Raw genomic sequence first — 16,362 nt, 5'->3', positions numbered from 1 at the left:
AATCAGAAGCCATAGCTTCACTTCTTGCTTGCATGTTAGTTTTCTAGTCTCTTCACCACCTTGCATACTGTTTGGGACGTCAAAAGAGTCCTTTTCCTTCAGCCGAGGACGAAGGCTGCAGCACAGAACACGAATGTGAATCTGGCCTCGTTCCATTCACAGGCTAGAAGCAGGCTCCTTCCAGCACCTCCAGGGGGCAGCTCAGGGTTTGACCTTGACTTAAACTGTCCATTTCCAGAGGCCCTGGGAGAATTCACATCTGACTTGGGACACAGCGAAAACTCTTTCAGGCTGCACAGGCAGAGCGGTATCTGACCTGAGGAGTTCGCCAGGCAAGCCCTAGGCAAGGGCAGTCAGGATTCGGGCACCTGTTCAACCAGTGGAGCTGAAGATGCTGTGATGGACGCAGCGGAGAGAGGCTGCTCCGAGCAGACGGGTCCACCTCGAGAGACGCTGAGATGCATCCAAGTAGAGCCATGCCGCGCAGCACTGTCCCTCATAACGCCAGGTCACAGAGCTTGCATGAGGACTCGCTGCTGTGCCATCAGGCAGGTGAGCGTGCTGCCCATGATGCAAGGACGCATCACCCCAAGGAAGTGGGGGGCATGAAAACGTGGGATTCCTACTGAAAGCCCACGACACACTACTCGGAGGCAAACCAGGGGCAGTGTATGTGCGTCCAGTGTAGAGCAGGGGTCAGCAAACCCTTCCTGCAAAGGGGCCAGACAGTGACTATTTCAGGCTTTGCCATCCATTCTGCTGTAACTGCTCAACTCGACCATTATGGGGGCCACATGCAATTGAATGGATGTGGTTGTGTTTCTGTCAAACTTTATACTCCCATTGAAATTTGAATTTTATAATTTTCACAACCTTCTTTTGATTTTTTAAAAAACATCAAAAAAATATAAGATCAATTTTTAGCTTGAGGGCCATACAGTAGCAGGTGGCAGGCCAGCTTTAGTCTTAGGCTGTAGTTTGCCGAATCCCCCCTCCCACCCCCAATCTAATGATATACCCAAATGCTTGTGAATTAACTCAGTGACATTGTGGCAATAAGGCCTCCAATTGGAAATCTTTCCTCCCCTGGAATAGTTTACGGGTTTCTGGCAAGAAGCCAGGCACTCGTGTGAACTCTGGAACCGACCCTGGCTTCCTCTCCCTCACCTCCTGCATTTAGGTCCCAACAGGAACGGTCAACTCACCTAATACATTGGCTCTAAATTCTATCTCTAAAAGGCCTCCAGCACCGGCCCTGGCTTTCCATTCCCGCTGCCGACAGACCTTCCTGTTACCCACCACAGTTCACTGAGAAATTACTAACACGTGGCGCACGCTCCCAACTCCACGGAGAGAACCGGCCCAGTAAGACCCACAAGCTCAGCATTTTCTCTGTCTGATCAGCAGTCTGCCATGGCCCATCTGAAAATCAGAACTCTGGCAACACCTAAGAGCTAAAATATAAGGCTTTAGCTTGCTTTTAAAAAGTCAGCCTCAGTGAGGTATAATTTGCAAACAGTAGGAGGTACCCTTTTAAGCACAGTCCTGGGAGCTTCTGAAACCACTACAGCCAAGGTACTTCTACTACCCCGCCAAGCTCCCCCTCCCCTTACCTGTTTTTACCCACTGAATGTTTTCTACTGCTGGAAGTGTTTGCATGCATCCGAGACTCCGCCCCTTTCGTGGCTGAGTGGCAGGCCCCAGTGCGGGCGTGGGTGTGCCGCTCTCCACCCACTTGCGGCTGCAGGGCACTGGAGTTGTTTCCAGCTTTTGTCAATGATAAACGATGTGACTGTAAACACTCACGTACAGATGTTTAGATGGGCGCATGTTTTCACGAAAAGGTTTTATTTTCTGTGGCCACCCTGTCACAGACCCATGCGTGAGACAGGATCGCCCTGAAAGGGGGACTCCGTGAACACCCTCCGCCCCTGTTCTTGTCTTCCCGCCCTGCCTCAGCAGCTTTCAGTAACCGTAGTGACGCTGAACTGCCCAAGAATATTCGCCGGGAGAAGCTGAAGCCCGGTGCTCTGCAGGCCAGCCCCAGAGCCAGCCGGGCTGCGGCACATTTGCTGCGGGCAGAGTTGGATCTGGTCCCACGGGGGACGGTGCTGGCTCTGTGGGTGTGCACGCTCAAGCGAAAACCTGCAGAGCCAGCCAATCGGGCCATTATTTGGTTCATATAACTTGTTAAAATCTCACGGAATGTACAGCGTGCCATTGTTTTTGGAAGTCCCTTTTGTGGCTTTGTTAGCTGGCTAATTCAGAGCAGACCAGCTCGTTGGAAGAAAAGACTTTCCTCAAAGACAGCTATTTAACCATGACCGTGGCTGCGGCCATCTTGAGCACAAAGGGGGAGCTGAAGTCATGCTGCACCACCCCCTGCCCAGGTCTCCCACAACCAGGGCGCTTATTCTTGGCGCTGGAATTCGCATAATTACTCCTCTTTTAATCTGCTGGTGACCTAATGCAGCTCCAGCCAACGGCAGGAAAGGCCTTGCTGAGATCTGAGCCTTAGGCAGTCTATCGTGTCTGTAAGAGCCCCTTGGAAAGAATATTTGCGAAGTGTTAACCCCATAAAGCACTCATTTCTGAGCGGCTCTGGGCTCCTGAGCTGCTCAAGCCCCCTCTGCAGGAAGGGGGGTATCGAAGGGAGCTGGTCCCCACTGTGGATAATGATTCTAATCCTGTCCCTTTTCCAGACCCGAAAAGGAGCTCAGAAACTGCAAACCATTTTATAAAGGCACACAAGTGGTTCCTGCGAGAACCCACCAGGGCGGACTACAACTACAATAGGAGGGACATTCATTCCCCAGGAAGCCAGCCAGGAACAAAGGCCGCGTTCTGTCTCACACCTCCCGACTGCAGGCCCCCCAGAGAACGGCTTCGTCCACAGCCCCGACGGACACGGGCTGCCCTACATTTCAGCTAATGAGAAAGAACAGCCATTCCAGTTCCCCCTTCTGCTTCAGCTACGTTTTCTCGTTTATCTTTCTTAAGGACAACTTACTTCACAATGAAAAATCTGTAATAAGCATTTCTTCTAAAAGAAAAATAAATCCCCCAGCTCTGCCCTAGTTAATCATCTCCTCCTCCAAAACTTATACTTTTAAACCACTCCCAGAAAAGAGACTCTATTAAAATGACTAAGTGTTGTATATGAAGAAGCTAAAAGGGAATTAGAATGTTCAAGCTAAAAAAAAGACAGGTATAAAGGGGAAAGAGATAGGAAATAACATAAATTTATAAAATTTATGTAGGGTGGAGTGGGGGGGAACTTCCTGAAGCTTAAAGAAGTAGCCCCGGAAGACGACAGAGGGAAAGGGGAAACAGCTCCCAGAGGCTCGCGAAGGGCACAGAGCAAAAGCAGGGCGACCACGGCGGCCATGGTCGGAGGGTGGGGGCCGACTGCCAATCTTCTGAACCAATGTGGTGGGCGGGCAGTGACCTGTCGAATCCTTGGTCTTAATGTCTGAGACTCAACATGAAATGCCATTCTTGTTCCTCTCAATATGGCAATCTTATGGCCGGCAGTGACAGAGTAATAAAAAACCCCTTCCTGTTTGCCAAAAACCTTCCCCTCCGGCCTATCACAGGCAGAGAGGAGCCTAAAAATGTTTAACTAGTAGGGACATTGGCCCACCCCTGGCTTCTGCTTGTGGAACAGATGGAACCTTCAGAGACAAGGTGGTCAGTCTGAGGTCACGTGGCTCCCCCAGGGGGGATTCTTGGAGGGAGGGGGTGGGGTCAACCTGGGAGTCTCCTACTGGAGACTATTGCCATTTATTCACATTTTAGTACAATAATTTAATCACAATTTCGTGGGGGTAAAAATGTGGCAAAAAACCAAATGGGGGGCACTAAGCAGGGAAAGCAGCCTAGAAGGCAAACTCTACTACACAATTTTGCCTAGAGCTATTTCCTCCACTTAAAAAAAAAGGTTGGTTTTATCTCGGGTAAGGTATGCCAGGTACGCAGAGGAGAATTCCAGGGAAGTCAGGAACAACCTCGGAGCAGGAAGGCAGAGCCGCTGCGGCCTCTCCAGCCGGGCGGGGAGGGGTGGTTTCCTCCAGACGCAGCAAAAGAGAACCTATTACACTAGGTTACGGAGAGGGACCTCACGGTTGTACAAAACAGGTACAGTCAGACTTTCAACATGATCCTGTTTTCAGTTGCTGTGAGGAAAACAATGTGGGGAGAGGAGAGGACTAGGAAAACAAGAAAAAAATAGAAAAAGGGGAAAAGGGAAAACAAAAGTCCCCCCGTCCAATGGTCAGAATTAAAGAGAAGCAGTGGAGAACCAGATCCCTACAGCACAGGCCATCTGGACCTGCCCTAATTTCCTTACACGTCCCATCACGGAATTCTTGGGGAGGGTCTAGGTGCTCTGGAGGCCCCCCTGCCTGCGGAGGTGAAAGAACCAGCAAACGGCCCTGGGGGCTGCCCAGCCTGTACAGTCCCCTCCATCCCAGGCACAGAGGAGCTACCGGTAGCCTAGCAACCGACGACGGGTCCTTTCACACTGCATTATGTGCCGTGACACAAAGTGCGCAGTGTGCCAGGAGGACACAGAGTGCAGGCTGGACAGGACGGGATTTTGGATTCATTCTCTGCTTTGCGCTCTCCCGCCACGACCTGCAGCCCCTCACCCACCTGGTTATGCTTCAGCATCAAAGCCTCCTCTCCCCTAGACCCAAGAGGGCGAGGTGGGCCCTGACTGCTCTCAGAGAGATTTCTCTCTTTGTCTGGGCACTGGCAAAGCCAGGTGATGATGGGCAGCAAGTCTCAATGGAAAGAAGAGCGGCATCTAAAGACACACGGAGAGAAACCTGGGGCCGGGGCTCCCAACAGGATGAGAACAGCAGGAGGCTGGCCACGCCTGGGAGCTTCCACTGTAGGGAAGGGACTCAACGACCCCCACTGTTCTGAGGTCACGACGAGTCCCTAAAAATTTGGTCTCTTGACTTTTGTTCATTAGGCTGATGAATCTGACTCTGCCAGGGGGTCCTACATGATGTAACATATTTTACATAGAGTCTCTACTTCTTTCCACACCCAAGAGGCATTGCGCGCACAAGGGGATTGTAGGGAGGAAACAGATCAAAGACAGGAAGGGCCAAACTGGATCTCACCTTCATTCACGACTCCCTCCCTCGCTCCATCACTCAGTCCCCTGCAGGCACCAGGCTCCAGAGAGCACGGATTCACAAGGCTGCCGCGGCACGGACTCCTGTCGGCCAGGTTGGAGAGGGCAGCTGAGTCTGAGAAATGGTCCGATGGGCCTGTGCTGGCCCAGGAAGGTGGACGCAGAGAGTCACTTGGACCTTGGGGTCAAAGGCCTCACATTTCCCCTAACAAATCCCCAAGCCATCCCTCAAAACCAAGGGCAAACTCGAAAGGTAAGAAACCTGTGATGGATCCAGGAGGGCGAGAGAGACTTCATTTATCCAGCGTGATTCAGACTGAGGAGTGGAAGGCAGCCTTCAGAACACCTCAGCAAGGCCTTGAAAAGGAGGGTGCCAGGGAGCCACCAAGAGCCATTCCATCCCACCCCGCTGCTGGGGGCGGGAGAGCCCCGGGAGACAGGCCGGGGTATGCCCGAGAGCTCCGTGGTCAACACCCCTCAAGTCACAAAGACTGACACTCATGAGTGAGAGCCAGAGCTCAGATAACACTGAAACGCGTCGCTCTGGAAGTCCCTGTTTAGCTTTAGAATTCATCACTGGGTTATCTTAAAGGGTTCGGACTTTTGTAAAAGAAAAAGCTGAGTTATTGAAGTCAGGGGGCTGTGCTTCCTGAGCACAGTGAGGGTGTCTGCTGTGGGAGACAGCCAATTTCTGAAGCGTGGCAGGGGGGACTTTACAGGGCTGCTGCGATTTGCACACCGCATAATCCTAGGGCGCTTTTCCCATGCTGTGGTCCGGTCAAACCACAGTCCGTGGGAACAGTGTCCCCTAACGCCTTGCAGTGAGCAACCTGCCCACCAGCACACGAGAGGCTTCCAGGAGGGACGCAGACGCAGCCCTGACAAAGCCCTGCCCAGGTTCTGACGTGGGTCCCGGGGTTTAGGGTTACGCACTGGCTATGCGGACACTGTAGCTGAGGCACAGCCTGGGTATGAGAGAGAGGAAAAATAATCCCCCGCTCTACCCCAGCAAACTTTATGGTGGCTTCCTCGAGTGACCAAGTGGCCCTACTAGAGTTCCTCCTGTACCTTCCATCCTCTGGTCTAACGGAAAGACAGGCCGACACCCCGAGGTGCGCACAGGCGCCGCGAACAGCAACAGGCCTGCACACCCCGGAAACGGGAGGCTGCCCTTGGAACAGCGACGGTGCCGGTGGCTCCTCAGAGGTGAGCGCCTGAGCCCTAACTCACGCTACAGTTCCCAAGAATCACTATCGGTCCCTGCACGCCCCGTGCTGGGCTTCTACAACCTCCCTTAAATGCTTCTATTTCGCTTAACATGGATGAAATGGGTTTCTGTGACTTATAACCAAGCAATTCCTGACAGCTGCTAATTTCTTTTACAGAATTGTCCATCTTCTTCTTATTAATAATTTAAAAGATAACTTTAATTTTATAAGAAAAAACGATAATAGGTGATGTTGTAAGTGAAGAAAGTAGGTGTGACAAATCAGAATTCTCTGAACAGTTTTCAAAAATAAAGCAAAGACACACGCCCAAGACCCGGTGTGGGGCGCAGAGGGAAGACGTGAGAAGCGTCTTTTCTCTCTGCTCAGAACCGCGCCGAAGCACTGACCAGGTGAAGCACTGACCAGGTGAAGCACTGAGCGCCAGCCCGGCTGCAAAGCAAGGCGCCACCGCAGCTCACGTCCGAGCGGCCACTCCACAAGGGGGTGGCTGTTGAGAAGAAAAGAACACAGAAACCCTGAGGGTGCCTTCGGTCCCGCACCGAAGATAAACAGAGGTCCACAGTTCCTCCTCTATCATTCAAAAATCCAAAAACCTCTGAAAATTGGAATTTTTAAAATAACTCATTTGGTTGCCAAAGAAACCTGACCTCGTTTGCTGGCAAAACATGACCTAACTACATAAAATCACTTGTCTATTTGTCCCATTTTGGGTGAACATTCTTACATTTCACAGCTGAAATAGTGAGTTTGATTGTAGGGTGGGGAACCTAAGTCCCTTTGGGAATGTTTTATATACATATATTTGTGCCATATTACATTTCCTTAAAAGTTCTGAATTTTAAAGCACATCTGGCCCCAGAAGTTTCGGACGGGAGAAGGCCGCCCACCTACACGCGGAGGGGGTTAAGGCTCTCTCAGAGTTTACTAAAGGCTGGAAACGGTCAAATCGCCTCCTGGCTGTTTCGGTTTGACCAGCCTCCTGTGCAAGCCAGACCACAGCCCCGCCGGGCAACACTGCGCAGGAAATGGGAAAGCATTACACGGCTCCTGATCACATGTGACGTGCTGGCTTCCTACCTTCACATATTCCAGAGCGGGGTCCAGAGGATGCTGATCCCTGAAAAGAGAAAACACAGGTATGAGACCTGGGAGCAGCGCACGCCTGCACCCAGTAAAATGTACCCAACAATCTTCACCCAAATTCAGATTAAGCTGGGCCCCCTCCCAGACGGTAATCGGGAAGTGAGGACGGACAGAGAGTCCTTTCATGGAGCGTGTGGGGCGGGGGGCGGGGAGGGTGCCCGTGCCGTCGACCTGGGCGCTCGCACACGTCACTGTCACACTCGGACTCCAACGTTAGACTACTCATCCGTGGTGGGTCTAGATCTGCTCCCGCATGAAAACGAGCCACGCAGCCTGAGCAAAGCGCTCTGAGGAGGACGGAGGTGGGGGTGAAGCAGGGCTGGGTGCCCAGCGGCGCGGCAGCGGGCCAGGCCGCTGCGTTCCATCCAGTCTGACAGACGTAGACAGAGGCTCAGGTAGGCGAGGCGGTGGCCCGAGGTCACCCAGCACCCCGCAGAGTGAGAGAAAGGGGCCTCGCCCTGGCTCTGCTTCGAGACCACGACTTTCCCTTTCTTATGGCTGACTCGTCTGACTCGACTGCCCACCCGCCTCTGGTGTCAAGCTGAGCAGCTGACCCTGATTTCCTCTGGTGCCCAGTTACTGTTTCTCTTCCCACCTCAGCCCTGCTCGTGTCCAGCACACTAAAACGCTGGGACTGACCGGACGGTTACAGGCAAGCAGCAGCGGTGGCACCGAGGATGCCCACTGATTATAGAAAGCAGAAGCGGTCTAAGGGGAAGGAAAGGATGGCGAGACGCGAGGGCTGATGCTGTCAGTGATTGCTCGGGGATGGCAAGGTGGCCCCCCCACAGAGGACGTGAAAAGACAGCTGCCTTCAGAGATGTCGACTTCGAAAAAAACGGACTCCTTCCTGCACAGCCGTGATCATGCTGAAAGGACACAATGGCTCTGAAGCCTGTAAGACTAGTCTTCTGAAGGGGGAGTCTTGGCGTAGCTACACAAAGAACCCGTCCACCTGAAGGCGGGGGACACTGCAGCACTGCTCCCTGGAACTGGAGCGGCGACGCCACAGCTCCGAGACACCAGCAGCCTGTGGTGGAAGCGGCTCCAACTCCCAAAGCCCTTTTGGGGCTGGTGCGACCGCCCCTGCAGGGCTGCGCCCAGGGCACAGGCAGGCTGGCACCCCACAGGCTCCTCCCGTGCACGCAGGCTGGGGTCTGGAGTGAGTCCCTCTGCAGAACCAGAGGAGCTGGGAAGAGCTTCGGCTCACGGTCCCGGGGGCCTTCCCGCAAAGGGGAAGTCAGTCTCTCAGAGCCTCAACACCAGGCACACACTTTGCGTCCCTTTATCAGGCCTCGGTTTTTGTTTTGTTTTTTAAATATCAGGCACTTTCTCCCAAAGCTGCTGAGTCTGTCTGCTGCGCCCGGCTCTCCTGCTCTGTCTGGGGAACCACCCGGCCAGTGACTGAAAACTTTGTCAGCAGCGCTTTGGCCCTGCTGCTCCCTTCAAGTTCTTGAGCCTTCGGTTTTCTCCTGAACTAACATTTTAGGCTTAAGGGCTGTGCAGTCTTATGCTAATTTTCCGGCCCAGTTTTGACCCAATTCATTATAACATGAAAAAGAATCCCATGTTATTATCCTCACCGATCTCATCAGAAGCAGTTAAGTGTTGGACAGTGTGAAGCCCATGGTGGAGGATACAAGTTGTCCAAAGCTCTAATTTTCACTTGAAAGCTTGAAGTTTTTCATTGGCAGCTAATACTGTTAAATATTTTTTTTTTTGGAGTTTCATTTCACTCATTTTGGGGGAAAATATCTGCCAAATAGCAAGACCATATAGTCATAATTTGCTATTTTAACTCTCTTTTTTTAGGTGTTCAAATGTCATTCTCTAAATGCCTTTTAGAATTGCATCCAGGACCTGCTCTTCTCCCCAGATTTAGCTATAACCTGCCTTTCCTTCCACACTGGAAAGCTAAGATGTTCCTCTTTCCCTTTCTCCAGAGACGTGTCTGTAAACTCTAGGTTCTCTCAGGGGAAACCCCTCGAATCCTTCTGGGAGGGGGTGGGACAACCACTAAAACCAGGCAGGGCACTGCTCACAGAGGGGGTGGCCTCAGCCGGCCCGCGCTCTTCCCAGTACCCTACTTTCCCACCCCGGGACCCCGCCACCCAGGAGCAGGTGCTCTCCCGACGCCCCTGCATCCTTGGGTGAACTCTCACGTCCCTGTTTGATCTCCCATCACACGCGCTGTCTTGGGAGAAGAGAAGGAAACCAAGGGCACTGGTTAGGGGTAAACCGAAGTTCCCTTCTGCCCCTGCCCCGGAGTGAACTCAGCTCAGGGAGCCCTGGTCATTGTGTCCGAGAGCAGCGGGAAACCCATAGGTTCCCAAGCTCTCGTTGGGATCCAAGGGTGCCCCAGTGGGTCCTCACACCCTCCGCCTCCTCCTCCTTTTTAGAGATGCAAGGGAGGGAATATAAGGAGCATAAATGAAATTGAGTGTGTTACAAATCCAAACACCTTAAACGTCATTGCCCTGAACCAAATTAAAATGATATTTAAATGCACAAGTGTTCTTTCTCCTTTCTCAGCCAGCCACCCGATCCCACCAACCGGGAAGACAAGAGCTAGAAAACACAGCAGTTGGCCCCGGGGGCCCCAGCCTCCAATTTGAAACAGAATATCCAATTATTCATACAAGACCGTGCAGCAAACACTCCTTGGACCACAGATTTATATTCTCCAACAGAGATCACTAGAAAACAAACACAAGAACTTGGCAATAGAAATAAAAAGGGTTTAAAGGAACTTTTTAAAGTGAGACCCCACCCACGAGAATCTGTGATGTTTTGCGAGTCTCTCTTCACAGCGGGGGCCTGGCCGGCGCCCATGGGCCACCGCCTGCAGGGGGCAGCGGTTGAAACCCGACTCCTGCCACTTCGTCCTTAGTTTAAGTTTTAAATACCATCCCCGTGTTTACTCCAGTTAATCATTCTTTCCACTATTCCACTTTCTTAATTTTGTACTGAGGGATGTCTCGTTGGGAGTCACAGAAATGATATATTTATTATTTTGGTTTGTTTCTCATCTGTAACCAGGTTAATCATTTCCTCCCCCTTGAAAGGACCCTTGATCTTTAAGTGTTTGCTGTTCTGAGCTAAGAGCTTCTCCATCTTGAATAGACCAGCAAAAATTTCACAAACAGAGATCTTTTCTAGGTGGTTGGAATACAGATGGGGAAGGAAATATCCTATGGGGAAGGAATGAATGTTTGCTTCTTTAAACGTTACAGAAAAAAGCCATGGCTAACAGGCTGCCAAACAAATGTCCTTGTAGATATACCGTAAAAAGGAGTCACTGGCAGTAAAATGATTATTTCATGGAATGGAGGAGTGTGAGGAGCTGGATACAACTATTTCAGATTGTGCAGAACCAACACGCCCTCGAGTGCACACGCACCAGGAACTCCTGGGGCCGGCACGTGTGGCCCGGTGTTTGCGTGCCAGGTCCCCGCACCGCGTATTATTCACACGTGGCCTCTCCCTCCACCAGGGAAGCTCCCAGAGTGCTGATGTGTCTAGTTCGTGCCCAGGGCCTCCCACAGTTCCTACATGCACCCCACAGACATCATGGAGCATCTGCAACATGCCACGCACTAGGCCAGACGACGGAAACACAGGAATCCATGATGAAGGTCCTGCTCCCTACAGCTGGCAGGCAAGTGGGGCAGACGGAGCAAAACATCCAAACAACTCGAGTTGGAGAGGATGTCGGGGAGAGAGGAACGCCATGGAGAGGCTTTTCCGCAACACCTGGGCTTAGTTTCGAGGGCCGAGGAAGGACCCGGGGCAGTGGAGGAGCCGTGGGGTAGGGGTGATGAGAAACGCCCAGGCAGCGAGAGAAGCATGTGCAAACACTCAGGGGCTTGAGAGAACACGGTACATTCCGGGGAACCACGCGTGTTCAGGAGCTAAGCCCACCTTAGTCCAGGCCACCGTCAGCTCTGACTTGAACCCTGAAACACCCTCCCAGCTCCAGTCTGGCTCCACGGCCTTCACACAGCAGCCAGGGTGACCCTTAGTCAGACCACGCCCTGCTCTGACTGCTCCCATCCACTCAGAAGAAAACCCGGACGTCCTCAGCGTGGCCTTGGACGCCCAGGCTGCTGTGAGCCCAGCCAGCTCTCCACCCTCACGTGATGGCGGAATTCTGAAGCTCCCACCCCCGCCGCCAAGATTCCCATCCCCTGGTGAGTCGATCAGACACTAACCTAAAAACTGCTGTGAGGGGATTTCGCGGATGTCATTTGAGTCCCAAATCAGCTGACGTTAAAATATGTCAGTCATCTGAGCGGACCTGACTTGAAGAGTGAGACCCGACAGAAGGAATTCTGTTGCTGGTGTGATGTTAGGAGAGGACCTGTGACAAGGCCCTCGGAACTTCGAGTGGCCCCGGCAGACAACCAGAACACGGAGACCTCAGTCCTGCAACCGTGAGGGTCTGAAGTGAGCCAACCAGCGGAGTGAGTGAGGGTGGAGGCAGGCTCTGCCCCAGAGCCTCAGAAATAAAAGGGGCCATAATCACAGGCACGGATGAGCACAGAAAGAGAATACTAGGGACATCTTTATGGCAAAAAGTTTGAAAGCCTAGGAAAAATTAACAAATTTCCAGAAACAGAAATTAAAACTAAGACTAAAAAAGAAACAGCCAATTCTGAATAGTGCTATAACCATGAAATGGAATTGGCAGTTCAATATCTTCCTACAGGCCTAGATGGTTTACTATGTAGCAAGTTTGGCCAAACTTTGGAATTGTTACTTGAAAATTATATAAACTCTTTAAGAGACTTGAAAACGAGGATATTATAATGTTGTATAAAAGTCAGACAAGGTCAATAAGAGAAAGGAAAAGTGTAAGCTAATCTTACACATGAATAGATATAAAAAAATCCTAAGCAAAATACTGACAAACCAAATCCAAGAATGTATAAAAATATATCATAACTAAATTTGGGTTGGCTCGAGAACACAGAATCAGCTTAACATGAGAACATCTATTGATGTAATTTACCATATTAACAGATTAAAGGGGAACAGTCATGTTGAGCAAAAGTACAGGAAGAAAAGTCTTTTTTTAAAAAATCACCTTTTCATGATCTTTGCAAGGAAAAAGTTAATTCATCAAAAAAAATAGACTTTAGAAAAACAACTCCACAACCTGACAAAGGGCATCTTTGTCAAAACCCAAAAACTTTAGCATGCATCATTCTTAATGGTCAAGTATCAGAATCATTACTAAAACCAATCAACCAACCAATCAATCAGAAACAAGATGAGGGTGTCCACTCTTACAGCTCCTGGAGATCCTATAGCCAGTAAGTTAAATGAGCACAATAAATAAAAGGTGTAAGAACTGGAAAAAGGAGAACAAAACTGTCATGATTCACAAATGATGCCTGTTGCCACGGAACCCTCCCAGAATCTACACAGACCTGAGAAGGAAGCAGAGCAAGGCCCCTAGATCGAAGTGGCATGCAAACATCTTCCACTTAAAATTTACGGCATGCAAGGACTAGAAGGCTTATGTCCTGGGATGGAGTCCTTGCTTTGTGGGTGTTATTGTCACAGGGGATGGCATTCCTCGAACACTCACCTGGAGTGTAAGGTGAAAAGACAAGGCACACTGAGCAGTGGGCTGCCGGTTCACCTGACGTCATGGGGTCCCCCATTCCTAACCAACCCATGCACCAGGGTGAGGCACGCAGTCAGGAAAGGAGCACCCGACAACCGGAGAAAGTTTGCCCTCCGCCTGCAACCTCGGGGCCACCGCCCTCTTACAGGTAAACAAAGCCTCGCCCTCCCTTCTCCAGCATGAAGCTCCAACATATCTCAAAACTTCAGCTGAGGAGGGATGGAGGCACAGGGGAAGGAAGAGACATCAACAGGCTCCAGATCAACTAAGAGTCTGTGTCCACCGGACAGTATTCCTTACCAGATTAACACATGGGACGGCCTAGCATTCTCATTTTATATTTCATTAGGTGACGTCCTTGGTTCTAAGACCTTGCGCATCTCACCAGCCTCGTCTCCTTCCCTTCACTCCAACACACCCAGACAGACCATCTGGATTTCCCTGAGCCAAGAAGCCTGGCATGCCCATCATCTCCTCAGTCAGGCCCACCCGCCATGGCCACTCCTTCCCCTGCCCCGCCTGCACAACTCACAGAATTAATGACATCTCCTCAGCACTTCTTTCTAGGCATTATAAAACTTTATGGTTACAAATAATTATGACTTAGTAGGATGGGTGTACTCCTCTACCTCCCTCCCTTACTGGACAGCGAGCTCCCTGAGAACAGGGACCGTATTTTATTTTATTCACTTTTGTATCCCCAGGTTACAGTTGCTCAATAAATGCTGGTTTGAGGAGTGAATGAATGAATGGATATGTGTGTATGTGTGTCCTCTGCCCTGTGCAGAAGACCTAGACCCCAACCCGGCCCTTCCACCGCACTCCATGGGTTCACCGAGGGAAGAATAACACTGTAGGAAGAGAGGGAACGAGACAGCAGTGTTGTTCTGAGACCGCTGGGACTCCTCATTACGGACAGGGTTGAGCCACAGGCCTGTGACCGAACCATGATGGCCGCAGACAGAACTCCCTCAGCAAGGGAACGTCCGAGTTGCCAGGAACAGCGTGGCTCCCGGCTCCATGGACTGAGAGGCTGGCTGCTGCTGCTGGAAAACGGGTCTCTGTGGACATGATGGAAATGCCAGGGAGGAGGTCAGTCAGGGAAACGACCAGGCGACCGAGAGAGTTAAGCACAGGGCAATTGGCAGCTGTTTGTGGGAAGGTGAGAAGCGACAGATGCTTAGCCAGGGCTGGCCTGGCAAGTGGAGAGACGATGTCTCCTGGCAAAGTATCAGCTAGTGTGCGGTTGATGGACAGGTTCATTACGGATCCTGGGAATCACACGCAATGAGCGGTATTTCTTGCTGTTGATGGGGGTATATGACACATACAGCCTTTAATATACCCCCATCTATTCAAAAAGGGATGTAGCTTTAAAAAGAGAGGGCTAAGAGCCTTCTAGATATACATTTAAGAAAAATGTACTTTGTTTCATCACTTTAGTAAATGAATGAGAAGAGATTCACTCTCTTAGACCTCCCCATGTATTTATGGAGCTTTCCTTAAAACAAGCTTCACTGGCAGTTGACAGAAGTAAGGCTGGTGTTCATTTTATATTCTTCCACCAGTGTTAACACAGGGCACTCCAAGTTCCTTTCACTAATACAAAGAACCTTAGGGATAGTTCTTAACGGCTAAACCACCGGATCTGTCTGAGAGCAGAGGAGCGGCCTGGACAGAAGCTCGCTGTTCTGCTGCAGGGGATGCATCTTCCATTTCTGGTGTCCGGGGCTAAAACAGTTCACCGGGTGCCATCTGGGCAGCCAACTGTGACCACTTCCCTTGGTCTCATTATTAAACTGCAATCAATGCTCCTAACATCACACTAGCTTTTTTGATGACCATAGCACACTGCTGACTCATTCTGAGGCTACAGCAATGCAAATTTTGGAATATTTTTCTCATGTGGCTATTAAGCCAAACCTCATACTTTCCCTTTGTTTTAGGTTCTAGAGAAACTCTTTGTCTCTCCCTACAGCCTGTCCAGTTAGATTTGGTCTGTTGTTTCAAAATGCCGAGATCATTTTTGGAACTCCTATCTGTCATTTTGACCTATTAGTTACTCCTCCAAGATCCACACCATCCACCAATGTGATCCGTATGTCATCTTACTGTCCCAATGGTTGTTCTAATTGGCTAGGACAGGGCTGAGGACACGGAGTGCTTCATGCCACCCTCTAGCAGGAATCCTTCTCGCCCCAAGGAGATCACCAATGACTGACGTTTGCAGACACACCTTCTCTATCTCTCTCTAACCTACCACCAAAGTCACCCAGGAAGGAAAGTTAATCTGTTATGACTTGCTATTATTTTCTAAGGTCGCTGCTTCTTTTACCAACTATTCAAAAAAAAGATCATTGTTCTAAGAAACTTTTTTCCTTGAATTCGATGCCAGTCTTACCACTGTAGAGATTAATTGCATCTTCCAAGTTCCTTTTCTGCAAATTGAAACATCTTCCCTGAAGCTCTAGGTTACACCAGCATCTCTCCCACGTGGCAGCGCTGGGTGACAGTCTCAGCCTCAAGCTCTCGTCTTCTTGGGCCTTCGCCTCCTGTGCAGGCGGCGGGGCCTCCTGCCTCACCCTCACTCTCGTCCTTCAACTCCACCCTTTCCAGCCTCATTGGCCTGACAGGGAGCAAGCCGAACAGAGGCTTAGCACTTCGGTCTCTCTCTTTCTCTCACATCCCCACTTTCTTTGGTCTTATTGCTCCAAACAGAACTTCTGAAAGCCCTTTTTGTTACCATTAGCATTGATTCCCAACCCGCTGCTCACTCTGCACTGTTTCTTCTACAACCAGTGCCACCCCTGGCTCGGACCCACTCACCCTCCGACGCGGCCCTCGGTCGCAATGCCCGACCTTCCCTGGGTCTGTGTCTGAGGCCAGGACAGTGGAGAGGAAGTGGCAGCACAGAGAAGGCAGGCCCTGAGGGAGGGGTTATCTAGAGAGCACAACCCGCAGTCACCTGGACAAGGAGAAAAAGTCATGTGACACCCGAGAGAGGTTAGAGGTCAGAGGTCAAGAACAGCAGAATTCTTATTGAACTTAAATGGAATAATACAAAGGCTACACTGTGTGTGGGAAGGTAGGTCAGTGGCAGAGAGGGAGAGAGCAGACGCTGCTGAGGTTGGGGGTTCACAGCTGGCATCCCTTTCTCCTAGGGCCACGGATCCCCAAGACAGACCAAGCCCGGGCCCACCTTGGAACCTCCG

General features: G+C 50.9%; 1 protein-coding gene across 1 annotated transcript in view; it reads right to left on the bottom strand.

Annotated features, from left to right (window-relative positions):
* The window catches only part of BCAR3 (BCAR3 adaptor protein, NSP family member), a 103,560-nt gene that overhangs the window by 68,308 nt on the left and 18,890 nt on the right, over positions 1-16,362 (bottom strand). Inside the window, exon 3 of the mRNA XM_053668205.1 lies at positions 7,453-7,492. Coding sequence (XP_053524180.1) covers positions 7,453-7,492 — 40 coding nt within the window. The remainder of the gene's footprint in view (positions 1-7,452; positions 7,493-16,362) is intronic.

This window comes from Artibeus jamaicensis, unplaced genomic scaffold (assembly GCF_021234435.1).
Source record: "Artibeus jamaicensis isolate MK-2021 breed Jamaican fruit bat unplaced genomic scaffold, CSHL_Jam_final contig_482, whole genome shotgun sequence".
Taxonomy (NCBI): Eukaryota; Metazoa; Chordata; class Mammalia; order Chiroptera; family Phyllostomidae; genus Artibeus; species Artibeus jamaicensis.
The sequence above is the reverse complement of the archived record's forward strand: the minus strand, read 5'-3'. Positions and strand labels throughout refer to the sequence as shown.